Below are 16939 nucleotides of genomic sequence, written 5' to 3'. Positions count from 1 at the left end.
CGCAGCTCTGGACAGCTATTAAGTCCAGAGGCTCAGCAGATTAATGACCCTCTTCCACTTTTACATAGGTATGGCACAGTAGCTTCTTCCATATCATCATTAATAAAAATTACATATATTAGAGTGTAAAGACGATTTACTGAAGAATTCACAATGACCACCTTTAATAAGAAATATGAAGCTGATCTAAACACCTTTTCTTGGGCATCACAATACTAAAACAGAGTGATCAGGTACTCATCAGGGCTGGCAAGGCAAGGACATTGCTTCAGGTAGATATTTAAGCAGCTCTACTCACCCAGGTCTTTGAACAAAGAGCTGTTTATGGCTCTATGTTCAAACAGCCTGTGGCTGTTTAACAAAATATGACCCTCAACCTCCACTAAAATCCCATACAGTCAATTTGGCCAAGAACAGACACACAGTATCAAACTAGCAGATCTCAGTGCAATACATTACAAATATGACAGTTTACAGAATCTAAAAAAGCTCACCTACCAAGGCACTTATTCTGAATAGCTCTTTTAGGAAATAACAAGCTACCAAACTTTTCCCAATAAACAAACTAAAATAAGAAGTATTAGGTATAAGGAGGAAATCCCTACTACAAAACAGAAAATATTATCTTATATAAATAGTATTTTTAACAGACCTTTTATTAGTAACACGTTCTATAGTATTAATTTGTAGCCTTGTAACTTCATTTATGAGTATATCCAGCTGTGTTAACAATGTGATGCCTCCTCCAGGTGAAAGGTAATTTTGTACAGAAGATCATTACCAAATGATACACACTCCACATAGAAAACATTAAATACATACTCCATAAAAGATATAGAGATCATTTAAGAGTTAAGACTCCTGTTAACATCTCCATTACAATTCTCGAACAAAGCAATTAGATACAGTGGTTTCATATTTGTTTTTTAGTAACAAGATACCTAAGGAAGGATTTCTGTTGAGTGAATAAGAAGATCTGGATGTGTACTTGATTAATGAAGGGAATGACACGATGCCTTGTGAGTTCAGGGATGTAACGCTACAAAGTGAACACCCACATCCCCTCCTACTCTCAGCTTTGCTTATGCTCAGACACACAGAGCAGCCTAGCCCTTTCACCTGAAAAGTCAAACTTCAAGATATAAATTGTCAGCTTGCTCTGTTAATGTGCTTCCTCCCTCACAGACTTAAACAGACGCTGCAAACTGAGCTGGAATTGAGCTGCAATGGAGCTGCTGGCTTAAACACTGAAGACTAACAGCTTTTTAATTGAGTTCTTTGGTGTGACCACCCGTAAATTGTTTTAACCTTCTTTCGGTTTATCCAATACACAGACTCCAGAGGCAATGCAAGGTTATCGCCAATTGTATCTTTATGCATCCTGCCTTAACCAAGAAGTGCAAACATCTTTTGAAGTCACTCTCATTTTGAAACCAGTTTGAAGGCTGTAATGTAAAGCTAGATTCACCAGTCTCCTCAGTGCTTCCTGCTGGCCCACAAACCTGGGAAACGTCCACAGCAAACAAAGTACAGCCTTTAGAGGGTGAAACAGCATGATATACTTCTCCATTAGAAGTGGGCACAACTTTTACATTGATGGTACCTCTCCCCACCCTGTGACTTACCCCATGCTCATCGTACTAACTAGTGCTAAAAATGTTTTCCCACTAAATCTCTGCCTGTTTCACTCTCATTGTTCTATTAAGCAGCCTTTTGCAGTGAGGCTGCTGTGGAAAACAGCATGTGCTGTTGTAGAAAATTTAATAGGGTATACAGTCCTTATGGCACTTGCAAATGTGCTGGAGTGCAAGCTGTTCAGACCTGGATTTGAAAAGCACAGCTTTAATCTCCCAGTGACTACTCTACTGTTGATATCATTATTTCTATCAGTCTCCATAAACTACAAAGAGCCTTGAGGCCTGTCATTTACTGTCTCTCTCTCTATATATGTTAACACATAAGGTGAAATTCTCAAAGGTATTAAGAGCAAAAAATTGCGAAGGGCACCTGGTGCAATTTTCAGAGGTTTCAAAGTAGTTTAAATATGTAATTAATTTCATTGGAAGTTAAAATATTGACAGCAAATACCAGTAAGGCTCTGTCTGCATCGTTGAGAGTCTAAATACAGTAGAAAATCTGGCATATTGTTACTAACCCACAGATCTGATGATTTCCTCAGACTAAACAGAAGCAATAAGATAAAGACAGAAAAACTAAACTGCCATAAATAAAGAAGTACCATCTTTCCTCAGCTGAACATCAGCAGTTGGCCTCATAGTTTCTCAGTTCAAGTACTTAAATGCTGACAGATTTCCTGAAGGTAGTACAGAAAGTTTCTACAGAGCAATCATTTCCCCAACAAAACTGATTATTTGAAAATAAATTTATCTTCTCTCTTTTAATATATAGCTATGTAAAAGTTTCTATATTCATATGTGTAGTAAATTGTGTGTGTGTGTGCGTGTTGTGTTTGTGCATATGTGTGTGCGTGTGTGTGTGTGTGTGCTGGTTGACTGAAAATGTAGCAGAATATATAGCTTTGTTTCCATCAATAAGCTCAGTGACCACTGTAACTTGGGAGTTCTTTCTTGCTGGGTACATATAGACAGTTTCCTCTCTTCTGTCCAAAACTGCACACACATTTTGTTCCAGTCATCCAGCCAAACTGTTATATTTGAAGTGAATTTATGAGTCTATGTGAGATGCACAAATGAATTCATGGCTTAAATGTAGTTATTAATATCGTCTGTATTTCCTTCTTTGTATTTATTCATTCTTGAATTCCTTGCTGGTTATCTCTCTCTAAAGGCATCTAACGTTTCTGTCTCCAGCTCTCTGCATAAGTCAAAGCTTTTACCCAAGCAGAGGATAAAATCTTTGTTTGCTTAATGGGCCCAAAGGAGCTAAAAAGTGAAGTACCTGTATTCAGGAATGCTTACAGTCATAAATCCTTCATTATCAAGGTAATTTTTCACAACTAGTATTAAATACTTCAAGAGACTAAAAAAATAAAAAAATTACAATAAGTGAGTTGTTGCCAGGGTGATAGAAATGAGATGATGTGTGAAATGCCTGAACTAAGGTGGTAAATGCTAGAAAAACAGACTCATACCCAACAGCATGTTTAGACAAAGATTACAGTATTCTATGGAATCTCATTCCTCCCTTCCTCCATTCCCCAGGAGAAAGACTTTTTAGGAAAAAAACTGGAGATGGGAGTCTCCAATCCATTCAAGACCCATCAATGTGGATATTTGAGATTCACACTACAAGTGACTTACTCTGACAATAGTTTTCTCTGCACTGTTATGAAGTGTCACATAGCTCTAAACTGTGAACCTCTGTCCCCTCCCAAAGTAAGAACCACAGAGCTGTGAGGCTGAGCTCTGAGATCTATAAGATGGAATAAAATTTATGGGGTTCCTTTCGCTCAGGGAACAGGGACCATATCTGGAAGCCTTCCAACGTATCCAGATTCAGGAAATAGTCCCATGGGTGAGTGTGTTTCATCATGCATCTATTAGTTAACACTTTTGACATTTAGAAAACAATATTGCTTTATTAAATAGCTAAATAGCTATTTGTTTCCAAAACTTTAAAGATAATTGTATAAAGATAAGTACAAACAGATCTAGACCCTTTGTACAGGTCCATTCAGTGTAAAAACATAGGCACAGACACGGTTTTCCCCAAAGGCACAAAAATCAGTAAATAAAATTTAGCTATAATAAACCAGTTATGAGTTTTGCATTGATTGGTATCAGTCTGAAATAAAACGGCATGATGAACATTAGCACCCACATCATTTTCTATACAGAAAAAGAGAAGCATACCTCATGGTGACCCGCTATTGCAGCAATGTGAAGGGCTGTCAAAGCTCCATACCCAACTTGCTGAATGTCAGCTCCACCATGCAGCAGTGCTGTTAAGAGTTCTGCATTATCCTAAAAGATGTGAATACAAATCATGTTATTTTTGTGATACAGATCTAACAACTGTAGGGAGGGAGCCTAACAGAGCCACAAAGGTCCATCCCTCCCCAGCTATTACACTGCTGCTACTCAAGCAAAGGGATTATATATAGGTTCATGACAGCAGGAACATAAGAGTGCAAGGGAAGGATTGGAGAGGAAGGTTGTCCTGGACACCAGAAGCCTCTCTCTAGCTATCCTGAAGCCTGTATCTTTCTAAAATGGTTGCTCTTTCCGATTTTATGATATTTTGAAAGATCACTCAGTCTCTGAACCATTATTAAGTGCTCATACAAACCGTTTAAATGTCGAAACAAATACACTGTCAAACATAGAAGAAGGTACTTGATGACTTCCCTAGATAAATAAACAGGATGTAAGCTAAATTCTGAACTATGAGCTTATTTTTCATATTATTTTACTTCTTTGCTGTCATGCACAGAAGTATTGCTATCACTTCTTCCAGGTATAACACTAGCAATGGATATAATCAATTATAGTATTAAAAATTAATTTGAGAAAATACATTAAGAGTCACAATACCCAGCAGTACAACTGTCCTTGTAAACTCTCCTTTACCAATAGTAGTGAAATTAAGCATGGAGAAGTGAAAAGATTTGCCTGGGGGCAGCGACAGAGCTAATGGAAGAGGTTAGGCCATCTTTCTCACCATCGTTTCTTCTAACTGCACCAACCGCAGCTCTTAAAATGTTTATTCAGGGCAGCCCAGGGATAAGCCTTCTCCAACTCATATTCAGTGTCTGCTGAGCAGAAATGCACACAACATAAGGGCAAAAGAGACCCTAAAGCTCCAACCTTTCTCATAGTTCTCTGTTCCTTGCGAATAGATACTGAAGCAGTTCTGGTCAGAAACGAATCAATGCCAGAGAAGAAGCTGTGAAAGCATGTCTGTGAAAGCACAACATTTGTTCATACCGAAATGGTTTTCCTATTTCCAGGAGATATTAGCAATTTCTCTTTGATAATAACAGATAGCACAACTTTATCTCTCTCTTACTATCAAATAGTTTTAGGTCTTGAAGCATGGTAGTTGGTGGCATAATGGACTGGAGGTCGTAAAATTAAACTAGCATAAGAATTACAGGAAATAATGCAAGAAATAGGAAATGGTCCTCTTATCATAATTAGGAGAGAAAAAGTAGCTTACGTTGAAAGTACAGCCAGTTAAGCCGGGGATTTTGTCAAGCATAAGACATTGCAATCCATGGCATCATAACTTTTAGGTATCTTGCTTCATGATGGAGACTTCAGCCTGTTTCTCGCTCAGCTCTCTACACATACCTGGGGCAAGTTTAGATATCTAATCACAGGATTCAAGACATCCAGCACCCTTAGCAGGGAACCGGCTTAGCTGGTCCATAGCAAACTTTGGACCTTTTTCTTTGTACCTTTGGACCTTTTTCTTTTGTACCTTTTTCTTCCCACCTTCAGACAAAATTACAAAAGCTGCTCCTTACATCCTCTCTTCTTCCTTTCCACTCCCATCTCCCTTTACCATAGCTAAAACACTGCTGCGTTGGCCATCTAGGGTCTGGCGCCTTCCTCAAACAAACAATACTCACAACTGTATGTCATACATCCCAGGGAATACTGTCACTATTCAGCTGATGCTACACTTTCCTTTCACTCTCCTTGACCTAATGACCCTCCAGTTCATTTCAACAGGAAAGATGAATGTACAATCACTCCAGGACAGCCACAGCTTGCTGACTGGCAGGACGAATTTCAATTTTCTTCAAGAGAGACTTTGGCCTTCTTCATCCCGGACGCATCTTCTAATCATCTGATTATTGCACCAAATAAAAGGCAAACCTTCCCCTCTTCTTTTTGAGGAGAACTACTGTGGCTGTGATGATTCCTGCTGTAACTGGAATTGGTTATTTGGTTTCAGGACCATCTATCATATCAGTATTCTCTCACAATATAGGGTGAGAAATATCACTGTGATCATGAGAAGGCTTTGGCATGACATAGGTGGCAACCTGCCTAACCTTCTACCAGCTCCAACCTTCTGTCTAACCTAAGCTTCTGTCAGCTCTGAACCTACAACAAATTAGAATGCTAGCTACCATGAGAGCTTTACAGGATAATTATAGGCCTATAACTATAGGCCATTATATCCTTGCTACTGGTTGGTTCTTAATAAATAAATATAGTAGTGAAGAAAATCAATATTGCAGCTGAATGTAAAACTTGAGGAATAAAAAAAAAGGCAAAAAATAAATTGTAAAATAAAGCCCTTTGAGATTATTTCTATTAAGAGTTATAATAGCAAAAAGAGTACTCCTCTCTCTTGAGTTGCGACACATGATTTAATCAATATTTGTAAAGTAATGTCATATTTTCATGGATGACAGTGTAAAAACACATGCTGATTTCCTGTGCATGGGCTCTTCATAGTCATTTTCCTATGCACTGTACATGTTATAGATATTTTCACTAGAAGTAGCAGCTAGAGAGCTCAGAAAACTAAAACTCCTGAGTTCTGATTGCACCAGTTTCCTTTATAATAATTTACCTTATAAGCTGCCAAGTGCAGAGCTGTAAATCCATTCCGTGTTAACCTGGATGGGCGCAGTCCTTTTAGCATAAGAGTTCTAATATGTGATTTGTTACCTTTAGAATAAAAATTGTATATCAAAGTCATTTACAGAAAAGGGCATGCAAATGAAGTAAATGAGAAAAGAGCTTCCCATAACAGTTAAACACTTGGCAAGTAACCACAAATATATGGACTTCTTGTAGCTAAGATCACATCTTGAAACTTTTATCCTCAATTACGTGATTCAAAACGCATTGATGACTTCTTGTAACTTTCTGCATTACAGAGATTTAGAATTGCTTGGCTAGCACGAAGAAGCGTTTAGCTGAGTTTGAAAGCAAAGACAAATGGGTAAGTGATTTGCTGAGCTGAGGCAAGTCATAAGAAATATGCAGACATCCTCAGAATGGGACCCTGCATCCTAGATCCTTGAGCATTAGGGACTATCTCCTTATTCACTGGGAGAGTAGATCTGGCCCTGTATTTACTCGCTGTTTGTTCACATCTCAATAAGAAGGATTTGTTAGAGACAGTCGAACTTCTAAAGAAACAATCTCCTCTTTTAACATCTGGACTATATTGCAAAGAACTCCGTAAACTGAAAGACAATTTAACAACCTCTAGTTTCTCAGACTCTCACTTTTTTCTCCTTTTGAGAGCTGAAGCACTGCTCTGCTGTTCGACACAACGTTACAGGAACAGTAATTTCTAGGGACACTACTGAATCTCAGCATGGACAAGTAGCTTTACTACCTTTCTTATGCAACATGATGATCTCAAAAATTGTATCTGCCTTCTGAATACCTAGGACAGTAAATAAGTGCAGTAGTGAGTCTAATACCTTCTCTCCCTCCTTGAACTGTTCACATATAGGATGCAACTCACACCACACGTTTTCTTAAACCTCCTCTTAGTAATCCCACCAATTGCTCTAATGCTACTAACCACTGATGTCATCTTTGGATATGATCCTGCACTCTCTTAAATTAAGAGTAAATATCCAATTGACTTTCAATAGTGCAGGATCAGGTCCTCCCTAGTTATAGGATCTGGAACTAAGATTCAGCAAGGCATTTATGCATGTTGTTCTTAAGTATTTTGTAGAGCTGAAACCATAGCGTAAAACACTCTGCTTCTCTCAGCCAATTTCTGTTGAATATTGTAGACCAAGTGCTAAATGTGTGTATGCACTAATGACTCACTATCTGGATAAGATAGCAGCAGTGCAGATCAGAATGAAACATTCTACTGCTAATATGTTTTTATGAAAAACTCAGAAGCTGTCATACACTATTTTCTTGGATACTGTTATTTGCTATCTGCACAAATCCTATCAGCTGATATTTTTCACTAGTGCATTTGACTTATTCTTCTTTAAGTAGTACAAAATAGAATAAGAGATATTTTCACTATACTAGAAAAATAAATGTTCCATGTCTAGCAAAATTTTGTTAAAAGTGGCTCCCTATCTTGGAGTCAATACCATGTACAGAATACAGAAATGTAGAGAAGTACTATAGAATGAGTATGACTAACATATATGATTAACGTATATTAGCATATACATATAGCAAGGAATTTTGGATTAGTTGAATATCTGCAATTAAAACATGCCACATTATCTACCAAAACTTTTCTTGGACTGAAAAATCAGTTATAATGGAATTCAATGTAACTGGATTCAACCATCTTGGCAACAGAGTTTAGGGAAATACTTATAGATGCTTATCCAGCTGTCAACAAGGACAATGCAAAGAAAGAAATAGATTAAAAATATAATGTTCCTGACAGTTATTAGACAGAACAAATCACTAACCATGTAAATAACAGATTGAGAGAACATCAGATTTCAGATACTTACCTCCACATATGCAACATAAATGGAGAAGAGAGAGCCCATTTTCTGTGCGGTAATTTAAATTGACTTTGCAGAAGGCTTCATCGGAGCTGAAAAAAGAGATTTTACAGATGATTACAGTTTTCATTCTCCAGCATATTTTCGTTCATTTGGAAGCATTTCAAAAAGAAATCTCAGTGTACTTTTTTTGGAGACACAGGACTAAATTCGGACCCCTGTTTCCTCCCTGTAAATCTAGAAATACTTTATTGATATCAGTGGATTAATCCACATTTATTTTTCAGTAAATTACATCAGAGCCTAACTCATATTCTTTTCTGAATAATCCTGCTAGTCAGTCACAGTATAGACATGCTGAAATCAGCTAAATAAAAGAATAAATAGAATAAAAAAGAGAAGAAAGATTCCTTAGAAAAGTCAGATTCCTCAGAAAAGTAAATAATCTGGACAAAAAATGATTTCTTCCTTGATACAAAAATAATGCGAAAAATTAGGATAATCTGTGTATTCATTCTAAAATGACCAACATGTTACATGCATAGAATTAGAGGTGAACAATGACTAAGCTGTCAAAAGAATACCCAGAAAAAGGATAATCCTTTCAGAAGGTAAGTTTATGTTCCCCAAACAAGATCACAGAACCAGAGTATATGACCATTCCACTAAAGCATGTATATGGAAACACTAAGGAAGCACATACACTCTTAGTCTTTCCTGCCTTTTTAAATCTTACACGTGTAGCTCAGACTTTCTCAAGAATTGTACATGGGCTTTCCCCTTTCAGCATTGACTATATTATAATTTCTGATTTTACTACTGAACGGAGGTCACTGAATCCCAAAATTACTACTTTACACAAATTATCAGCATTTAAGCTGTGGTTTCATCCCAACTTCTCTTTTCCTCTGAATCGGAAACTTGAGGGTAGGAAGAGGGACATTTGTTTTTGAAACTTTTGGTGTTTTCAAATTTGCTCCTTTAAAGCTTCCTGCACTGGGACATGCAAGTCTTCATGTGGACTGCTTCTCAGGAGGAAGTCATCAGAAAAGCCAAATAGTGTGCTTGTTTGGGAATCTGGAGACCATCAGGTTTCAAACTTGTGACACAACTTTGAGTGCTGTCTTGCCTAGGAGTCCTGGATGCTTCACCATTCACCAAGAAAACTGGAAGGAAGTAACCAAAGAAATAACTTGGCAGTGATTCAAGGAAAAATGTTTCTAAAGTATTTTAATGAATGGAATGGCCTTTCCAAACATTACATTCCTGGCTTAGGATTTGCATTTCTAATGGAATACTAAGTCCTAAGAAGGTCTGTGAGTGTCAGACCTGAGAGGACAGAAGAAGGAGCAGCTGAGTCTAGGAAGGGGAGAAGTACCATAGAGAGAGGTATCTCAGAGAATTTTTTTCCTCGAAGGACGCATTAACGACAACCAGAGTTACTTTTATGCATCAGAAGGAAGACGGATCCCATAATGTTCAAGAGACAAGTGTGATTTTATAGCTCTGGTTTTTGACTTTGGTTTACTGCACTGGAATGTGATATATTAAAATAGAATTTTAAAACTATTTATATATCCTCATTTTGACTCATTAACTTCTAGTGAAATGCTGCTGGTTTTAATATAGGCAATTAAAACATTATAGTTTTTACTCACATCCTACCAAGGTAAGGCATGTTTGCACATAAAACTCTCTGACAACTACATGTCACTTATGTATTGTGACACTGACAACATGAAGCTCAATTTAATGTTTAATTTTCCTCCACATTTTTGATACTCTCCGTTATATTTTTATATAGCTTAATGACTTTATTATGCTCTCTAGGGCACATAAGGATGAAGTGAATAATTAACATGAAGTAATTATTATTAATACATTTCTACTAATATGCCCTTTAAATAGGATGAATACCAGTTCTGACTCATTAAAAATGACATTCAGCATTTGTATTTGATGCTCTGTTCTTTTTTAGCACAAAATGGAGAGCATAAGTAAAAATGTTACAGCCTTTGCAGTTTTAGAATTCATTAAGTTCTGTTTTCCTTTTCCATACAGCACGTGTAAAGCTCCAAAACCAAATTCATTAATAAAATAAAGCTAGAAATACTGGCAATAAAGAGAATGGATAATAAACTAAAGATGCCTCCAGGTTCACAAATAAACATAAACAGTATCTTTGCGTAAGACTGAAGAGAGTGTGACTGGACATCTTTATTTCACTTGCTAAATGACCATCCTGTTATGGGAAACCATAGTTAACCTCTCCATAGTTAACCTCTCTAACCTCTCCATAGTTAGAGCTGCGCCCATCTCCAGTTATAAAGTCCTATCTAAACATGCACTACATCTTTCCTTGGAAAACTCTTTTTTGCCTGAAGTGCCACATTTATTTTTTTATCAACGGAGAGAGTTTCTGAAAAGTATAAAGGAAAATGATCACTCAATTTTTTTAGTTACAGATGGTTAAATAATTACCCTGTCTGAATATTTTAGCTTTTGCTGCTAAGTCTCTCTGTTTTCTTTTAGCACAAATTGTCTTGTTAGTGCTCCTACAAACTTTCTAGGTAATTGCATTTTTTTGAAACTTAACTAAATGCAGAAATTAACAATATTTCTTGTGCAGAACACGGACTTGAGTCTGTCAATAGAAGTTTGTTTTTATCCATTCAGTATAACTGTGATCAGACATTCTGGTTTAGCAGAACACTTAGATTTGTATATATAAAAATCCATTCCACCTGAGTAGCACCAGTAAACATATTTAACATGCTTACAATTCCAAATAAGGCTCTAATACTTCTCTCTCCTTTAAAAACATAAATCTATGCAAAATCCCCCCATAGCAAGTTAACTACTATTAAGCAAGGTGACACTTGGGCCATTTCTTCCAATAAATATTTTAACAATTTATTTTGCAAATAAAAATTAAAATGCAGACAAAGCCAGAGACCTAGTTTTACTTCTGTTCTCTTAGTTGGTAGTAATGAATTATTCCAGCTTCTCATAGGCTGCTTTTTTTCTTTTATTTGGTTTCTTTCCTTTGTTTCTTTCAGTAAAACTGAAAAATTTCTGTCCTAAAAGAAATTCTTCTGGTTCAATATGTGTTATCATCCTAAGCTAGGAATGAAATCTGTGTTTTCACATTATTTTTCATGAAAATTGACAACATTAATTTGGAAGTGTTGAAATACCTTTTTTTAACTGAAAGAAGGCATTTTAACTTCTGGATGTTGAAAGTTCCGTTTTCTGTTTACTGAAGTGGTTTGAGAGCTATTAAATTGCAACATGAAGTGGTAGTTTGGGCTCTGGAGGTTTTTCTTATATGGTAGGCTAGCTCCAGGACTGGATCTCCTCAGTGCTGAAGCATCCAGTTAACATGACTACAATTACCTAGAGAACGGGCAGAACGAAGAAAGCCAGTACTGCAGTACAAGAGAAGTACTTCCCCAGGAATGTCAGTCCACAGAAGAAAATGGGGTTGTGAGCCAAATAAAGTTCTGTCCTGGGGTAAGTAAATCAATTAAAGATTCATATCCAAATTAAATTTTGTGGTTTGGATCAGCTCAAATTGAAATTTAATATTTAATATTTAAAGAATATACATTTTCTCTGTGAGAAGTTTTGGCTATTCTCTCTCAGAAAGCCACCTTTTTTGAACTACCTTTCCTATCAGAAAGGTCATGCTAATGGGAACTCCTGACTGCCTGTATTCAATACTGAGATTTTTATAGTATTCAGTTCATTGCATAAGGAACAGTGGATGATTTGAAAAGGGCATAGGCCTGATAAAAGCAGAGCATTATGTTTATTTATAAATTTAAAAATTTGACTTATTTCTCCAAAGTTGTGTGTGTCAGGGTGATTAATTCTTACATCAGTCTAGATTTTCATATGCATTCCTTAGATGACAGGTATCGTGTTAAGGAAACTTGTTTTTTTATTTCCTAAATGTAAACTGCTCTGATGTGGAACATTTTTTCCACACATTACAGTCATATTTACTTCTCTCTGGGGACGGCCCTTCATTTACCACTTCTGCTTTACTAAGAGGGAAAATGTTTTGCTCAGTAAAATAAAAACTCTTCACCACGTATGTTTTAGCTCCATGCAACTCTTCTCCACCATATTGTGATTAATGATAGTGCTATAAAACTCATCTATTCTTCAGGTTTTCTTTCAGGGGCAATTGAGGGAAAGATAAATTCAAGGCTTGGGAAACAAGTCCTTTTAGTTAACTTGTTTTTTGTTTTAAATGTTGGGTATGTATCGATGCACACACTGTACATATTGATACACTGCAGTGACTGCATTGTGGTTTGCTTTGTTGGAAGTACAAATTTTCAAAGTCTCAAAATTAGAAATTATTATCACATTGTAAAGTCATGGCTCCTGCTTGAATTTTAGTGTTTAGTATAGCCGTCAAGATTCATATTCCTAGCTTTTAATGTGTGGCCAAGAATCCTTTAGCTACATGTTTAAATATTCCTCGTCTCTCAGTTTGAAAAATGAAGAAAAAGTTTCAGTTTGGCTCTCTCTTAGTGATATTCAATTTTAATAATACTTGAATTCTTATATATGGAAAAAATGTAATGTTTTGGTGGCAAAAGATTGCAAGGAAAGTTTTATACGTTAAAACTTGTGGTCCTTATTGAAAATGAAAATTGTGGCTTATAAGACTACATTCAAGGCTCAGTTTTATCTAGGGATCCTCCTAAATCCTTTCTGAAGACATAATTGCATTTCTGGGGAAATCAAATTATGACTCTTTATTTGTAGGATAGTCTTTTTGGTAAACCATCGTACTAACAACTCTGAGATACAGCAGTAGTCTAAGGACAACTTTTATCCAAGATAAGAAATCACAGGTGCCATACTAGTTACAGGTTCACTTCCCACTATTATAACTGATTTTTTTCTCTACTACAGTATAATCGTCCCACTGACCTGTGCACGCATTCCTAAGTGTAAAATGGGGATAATGACACCCCTTTCCTTCTGTCTTTCCTTCTACCTTCCTCCTTCCTTTGTCTCCTTTGTCTTATTGATGTTGCAAAACCTTCAGGGCAGGGACTTAAGAGCTACCTATTTTGTTTCCAGCAGTTAAATTACCATCTTCTTCTTAGTGTGCAACTGTCCACTTTCTCAGTCTTAACTTTTTTTGATAAATGGATTTGCTTTAATAATGGGAAAAAATATTAATTTCTCTGGTGTTTCAGAGATTAGAAGTCTTCAGAAAATAACCACTGCTACTGTTGAAAACATTTTTACATAGTCAAGATCAATTTTTTACATAGGTAAGATTTGGATTATAGATTCTCACAAAATCTGACTGATTTGATTACTCATGGATGAAGACAAGTTTCAGAACTGAAACCTTTGGCTGAGTCCTCAGTTCTGACTAAAACTTTAAAAAATCTTTCCAATGCAATGTAATCGGTGTCATTAATTCCCATTTGCTTTGATAAAGAAGAGCAGTGCTCCTTATCTAAGAAGAAAGGTTTGGCTGACATTTTAGAGAGACGTACATAAGGTGGTAAGATAGACAGACAAGCTTAACTGCTAAAGGTCAGCTAACCTTAAAGTTTATTGTTTCTTTTTTCTAATGCCTAATTCAGGAATTAAACACTTCACCATATACTTCAATGGTCTTGCTCATCTTAAGATGATGAGCACTCTTGCTGTAATTTGTTAAGATAATTTACTTCTAAACAGGGTTAAAATTAGGCAGGTGCTGAAGTACCTTACTGGATCAGAGCCAAAGTGGTCAGCATATTGCAGAATCAAGCTCAATGTAGTTTTTTCAGTTAACAGGTTCAGTGATAATTATGTTATCTGAAAGTGAGCATGATGAATAATTTATGTGACCAATTTGGCTTTTTTAGGCCTGTGATTTATTTCTGATTAGAATCCACTTTTTTTCAAGTGCATTTTATGTGTGAAATTATTTACCTGATCATTTGTTTAAATTAACTTATTCACAGTCAACGAGTTGGGGTGTTTTCTGTATTTGAGCTTTTCAGAAAATGAACATGTAAGTATGCTACTTGGTTCAGTGAACATGGTTTTTAGCATGAGCTGTCCTGAGAAAGTGATTGCAATTATAAATTTGAAATTCACTGTCAGAAGATATTCTCCTTGTGTATTTGTTTAAAATTTGTCACTTCAGCAATATTCCTGTCTAAAGAAGCAGGTGAGCACAAACGGAAAGTACAGAACCAAATGAGACATCTCATTAAAGCTAATTCATTTACAAAACTATGTACTTTTGTTATAAAATGTTGGCACTAGTAATTAACAGCCACTAATTATGGTACTATGCTGTGGGACTCTGGCCCAGAACTATAAGGACACATTCCCCAAAACAGACATTCCATATATGCGAAACTCCTTCCATAAGAAAATAGCTGAAACTGAAAATACTGCTTAATAGCAAATACTCATTTAAAATGCATTCATACATAGGTTTCAAGATTATTTTACCTGAAAACATGCTTCAGTTCTGTCAGCTCCTTTTCTTTGATCTGCAGGTCATCTTCTAATCGTTCCATGATTATAGCGTACGATTCACTAACTTTCTTCTTCCATTCATCTAACAACAAAAAACCCCACTGATTGATAATACACTTCAAAATGTAAAAAACAGGAACTCAAAATGTCTCATTAACCAGGAACTCAGGACTTAATTGTTATACATCCAATTATGCACTATTTTAATATAGTATTTTTCTGTTAAGGTATGAATGTTCAGTTAAAATGATATTACAGCTATTAAACAGTTCTTGCTGCAGCTAATATAGATACACATACACTGATTTCATAGACAGCTAATACATACAAATCTTTATCAGAAACATTTTAATTTGAATAAGCTTAAACTGTAAGTTGCCTTTGTTAGTTCTTATTTCCTAAATCCCATCAGCATAGACACACAGCATAGAAAAGGTCTAGTTTTAAGGATTTTCTAATGAAATGTGAGTTAAATCAACTTGATAAAATAAGTTAATACGATCATATGTAATAGGATAAAGAAATCTAATTTATTAGCATTTTGTCTTCTTTCATAGACTCTGCATGTGATTTGGATTAAGCCATTCTTCACGTAAACCAAGAACAATAAAATACCTTATCCTTGAACTATAGAGCAAACTAGCAATGAGTTATTTGCTAAGACATCATTTGCTGCTTGTTGATGGATGTATGGTATATTGTATTTAAAAAAGCAACATTAATTACCCGTGCAAGTTTGGGTTGGTCTGGATTTATAATTTCCCATTTGTTCAATATATCTTCTTTGTTTCAGCAAAGTTCTTGCAGTAATATGACTCCTTGTTCAAGAGCAGTGACAGTCCTACTGAAAAATACTTTGATAGTCTCTGGCTAAAAATAAACTCTGTGCCAAATGGAATGTCATGCAACAATGACACAGAGCAAAACAGTGTGTGCTGTCAAGCGTAAAATTATAAAGGTACCTAATCAGTTTGTTTAAAAATCTACTGTCAAAATAGATTGCAAATATTCCAACAGAAATACTTTCTTTCATCTCTTGAATACTTAAAACTGGGGAGAAGCAAGTAATTTGGCAGCTTGCTACCAATCTTCTTGAGAAAAATTAATTTATGAAGCTGAGACCCAAGAATATTTTCAGGATCCCCAAAGAGTGGTGAGGGCCCCCAGGTTAAAGAGGCCAGTGATGACCTCAACGTATAACATGAAAGTGTATTTTAACACATGGGATGACTTTGGATCATCTGGGTTATTTTAGTTATAAAGTGTAAGCTGTGTCATGTCAGAAAACACTGGCTTCTTACATTTTGGTGGTATTTGTACATGTTGGTATGCCAATGGAGTTTCACTGAGTTAGACTAGAAAATGAGTTTGCTATCAGGAATTCAGTATGTTTAGTTTGTATTCTTCTATCCTTAGACGCACATCACAGAAGAATCATCACAGAAGATATTCATCCCCTCAAAACAACTGGCAGCAGCAGCAGCTCCACTAGCTAAAGCTTCCATCAGGTTGCTAATGAAGGAAGTGACCTGGAGAACACTGCGCATCTCTTTCACAGTTAAGAAGAACGAAGGGGACTCCTGAGTTTGTTTTGCTGCTTTTCCTGCCCTAGATAGAATTTCTGCAGAAAGGAACAAACTCAAGCTGCTTTGTTTATATTCCAAGCAGATCAGGCACAAGACAGCTGTGTACCAGGATCTGTATGGATGCATTAATAAACATTGTGCTCAGTCTTAATTCATCCTGTCTCTTAGTATTTTAGCTTGGAGCCAATGACACAGTAAAGTTGTAAAAAACCCAAGATCCAGTTAGGCTGAAGGGTGGACAGAGCAAACTGTCATCTGTTTGTACCCATATATACAATCAATACAGATTGTGTGCGTGGATGCATTCCTCTAAGAATCTCTGTTTGAGAGCCCTGAGAGAAGACTGGTTCTCTCTACAGAAAAATTAGAGACCAAGAGGTTAATAGGCAAATAATACCATTTTGCACTTGCACAAACTGTATCTCCTTTGTAATCTGGTTAGCACTGATCT

The 16939-nt window shown here is 36.2% G+C and overlaps 1 protein-coding gene across 1 annotated transcript in view; it reads right to left on the bottom strand.

Annotated features, from left to right (window-relative positions):
• The window catches only part of TNNI3K (TNNI3 interacting kinase), a 131718-nt gene that overhangs the window by 95872 nt on the left and 18907 nt on the right, over nt 1–16939 (bottom strand). Inside the window, exons 4-7 of the mRNA XM_068952594.1 lie at nt 14876–14984; nt 8396–8481; nt 6511–6608; nt 3834–3944 (exon numbers count right to left, since the gene is read on the bottom strand). Coding sequence (XP_068808695.1) covers nt 3834–3944; nt 6511–6608; nt 8396–8481; nt 14876–14984 — 404 coding nt within the window. The remainder of the gene's footprint in view (nt 1–3833; nt 3945–6510; nt 6609–8395; nt 8482–14875; nt 14985–16939) is intronic.

This window comes from Struthio camelus, chromosome 8 (genome assembly GCF_040807025.1).
Source record: "Struthio camelus isolate bStrCam1 chromosome 8, bStrCam1.hap1, whole genome shotgun sequence".
In the NCBI taxonomy this organism is placed as follows: Eukaryota; Metazoa; Chordata; class Aves; order Struthioniformes; family Struthionidae; genus Struthio; species Struthio camelus.
Note: the sequence above shows the minus strand (reverse complement) of the source record. Positions and strands in the feature narration are given on the sequence as shown.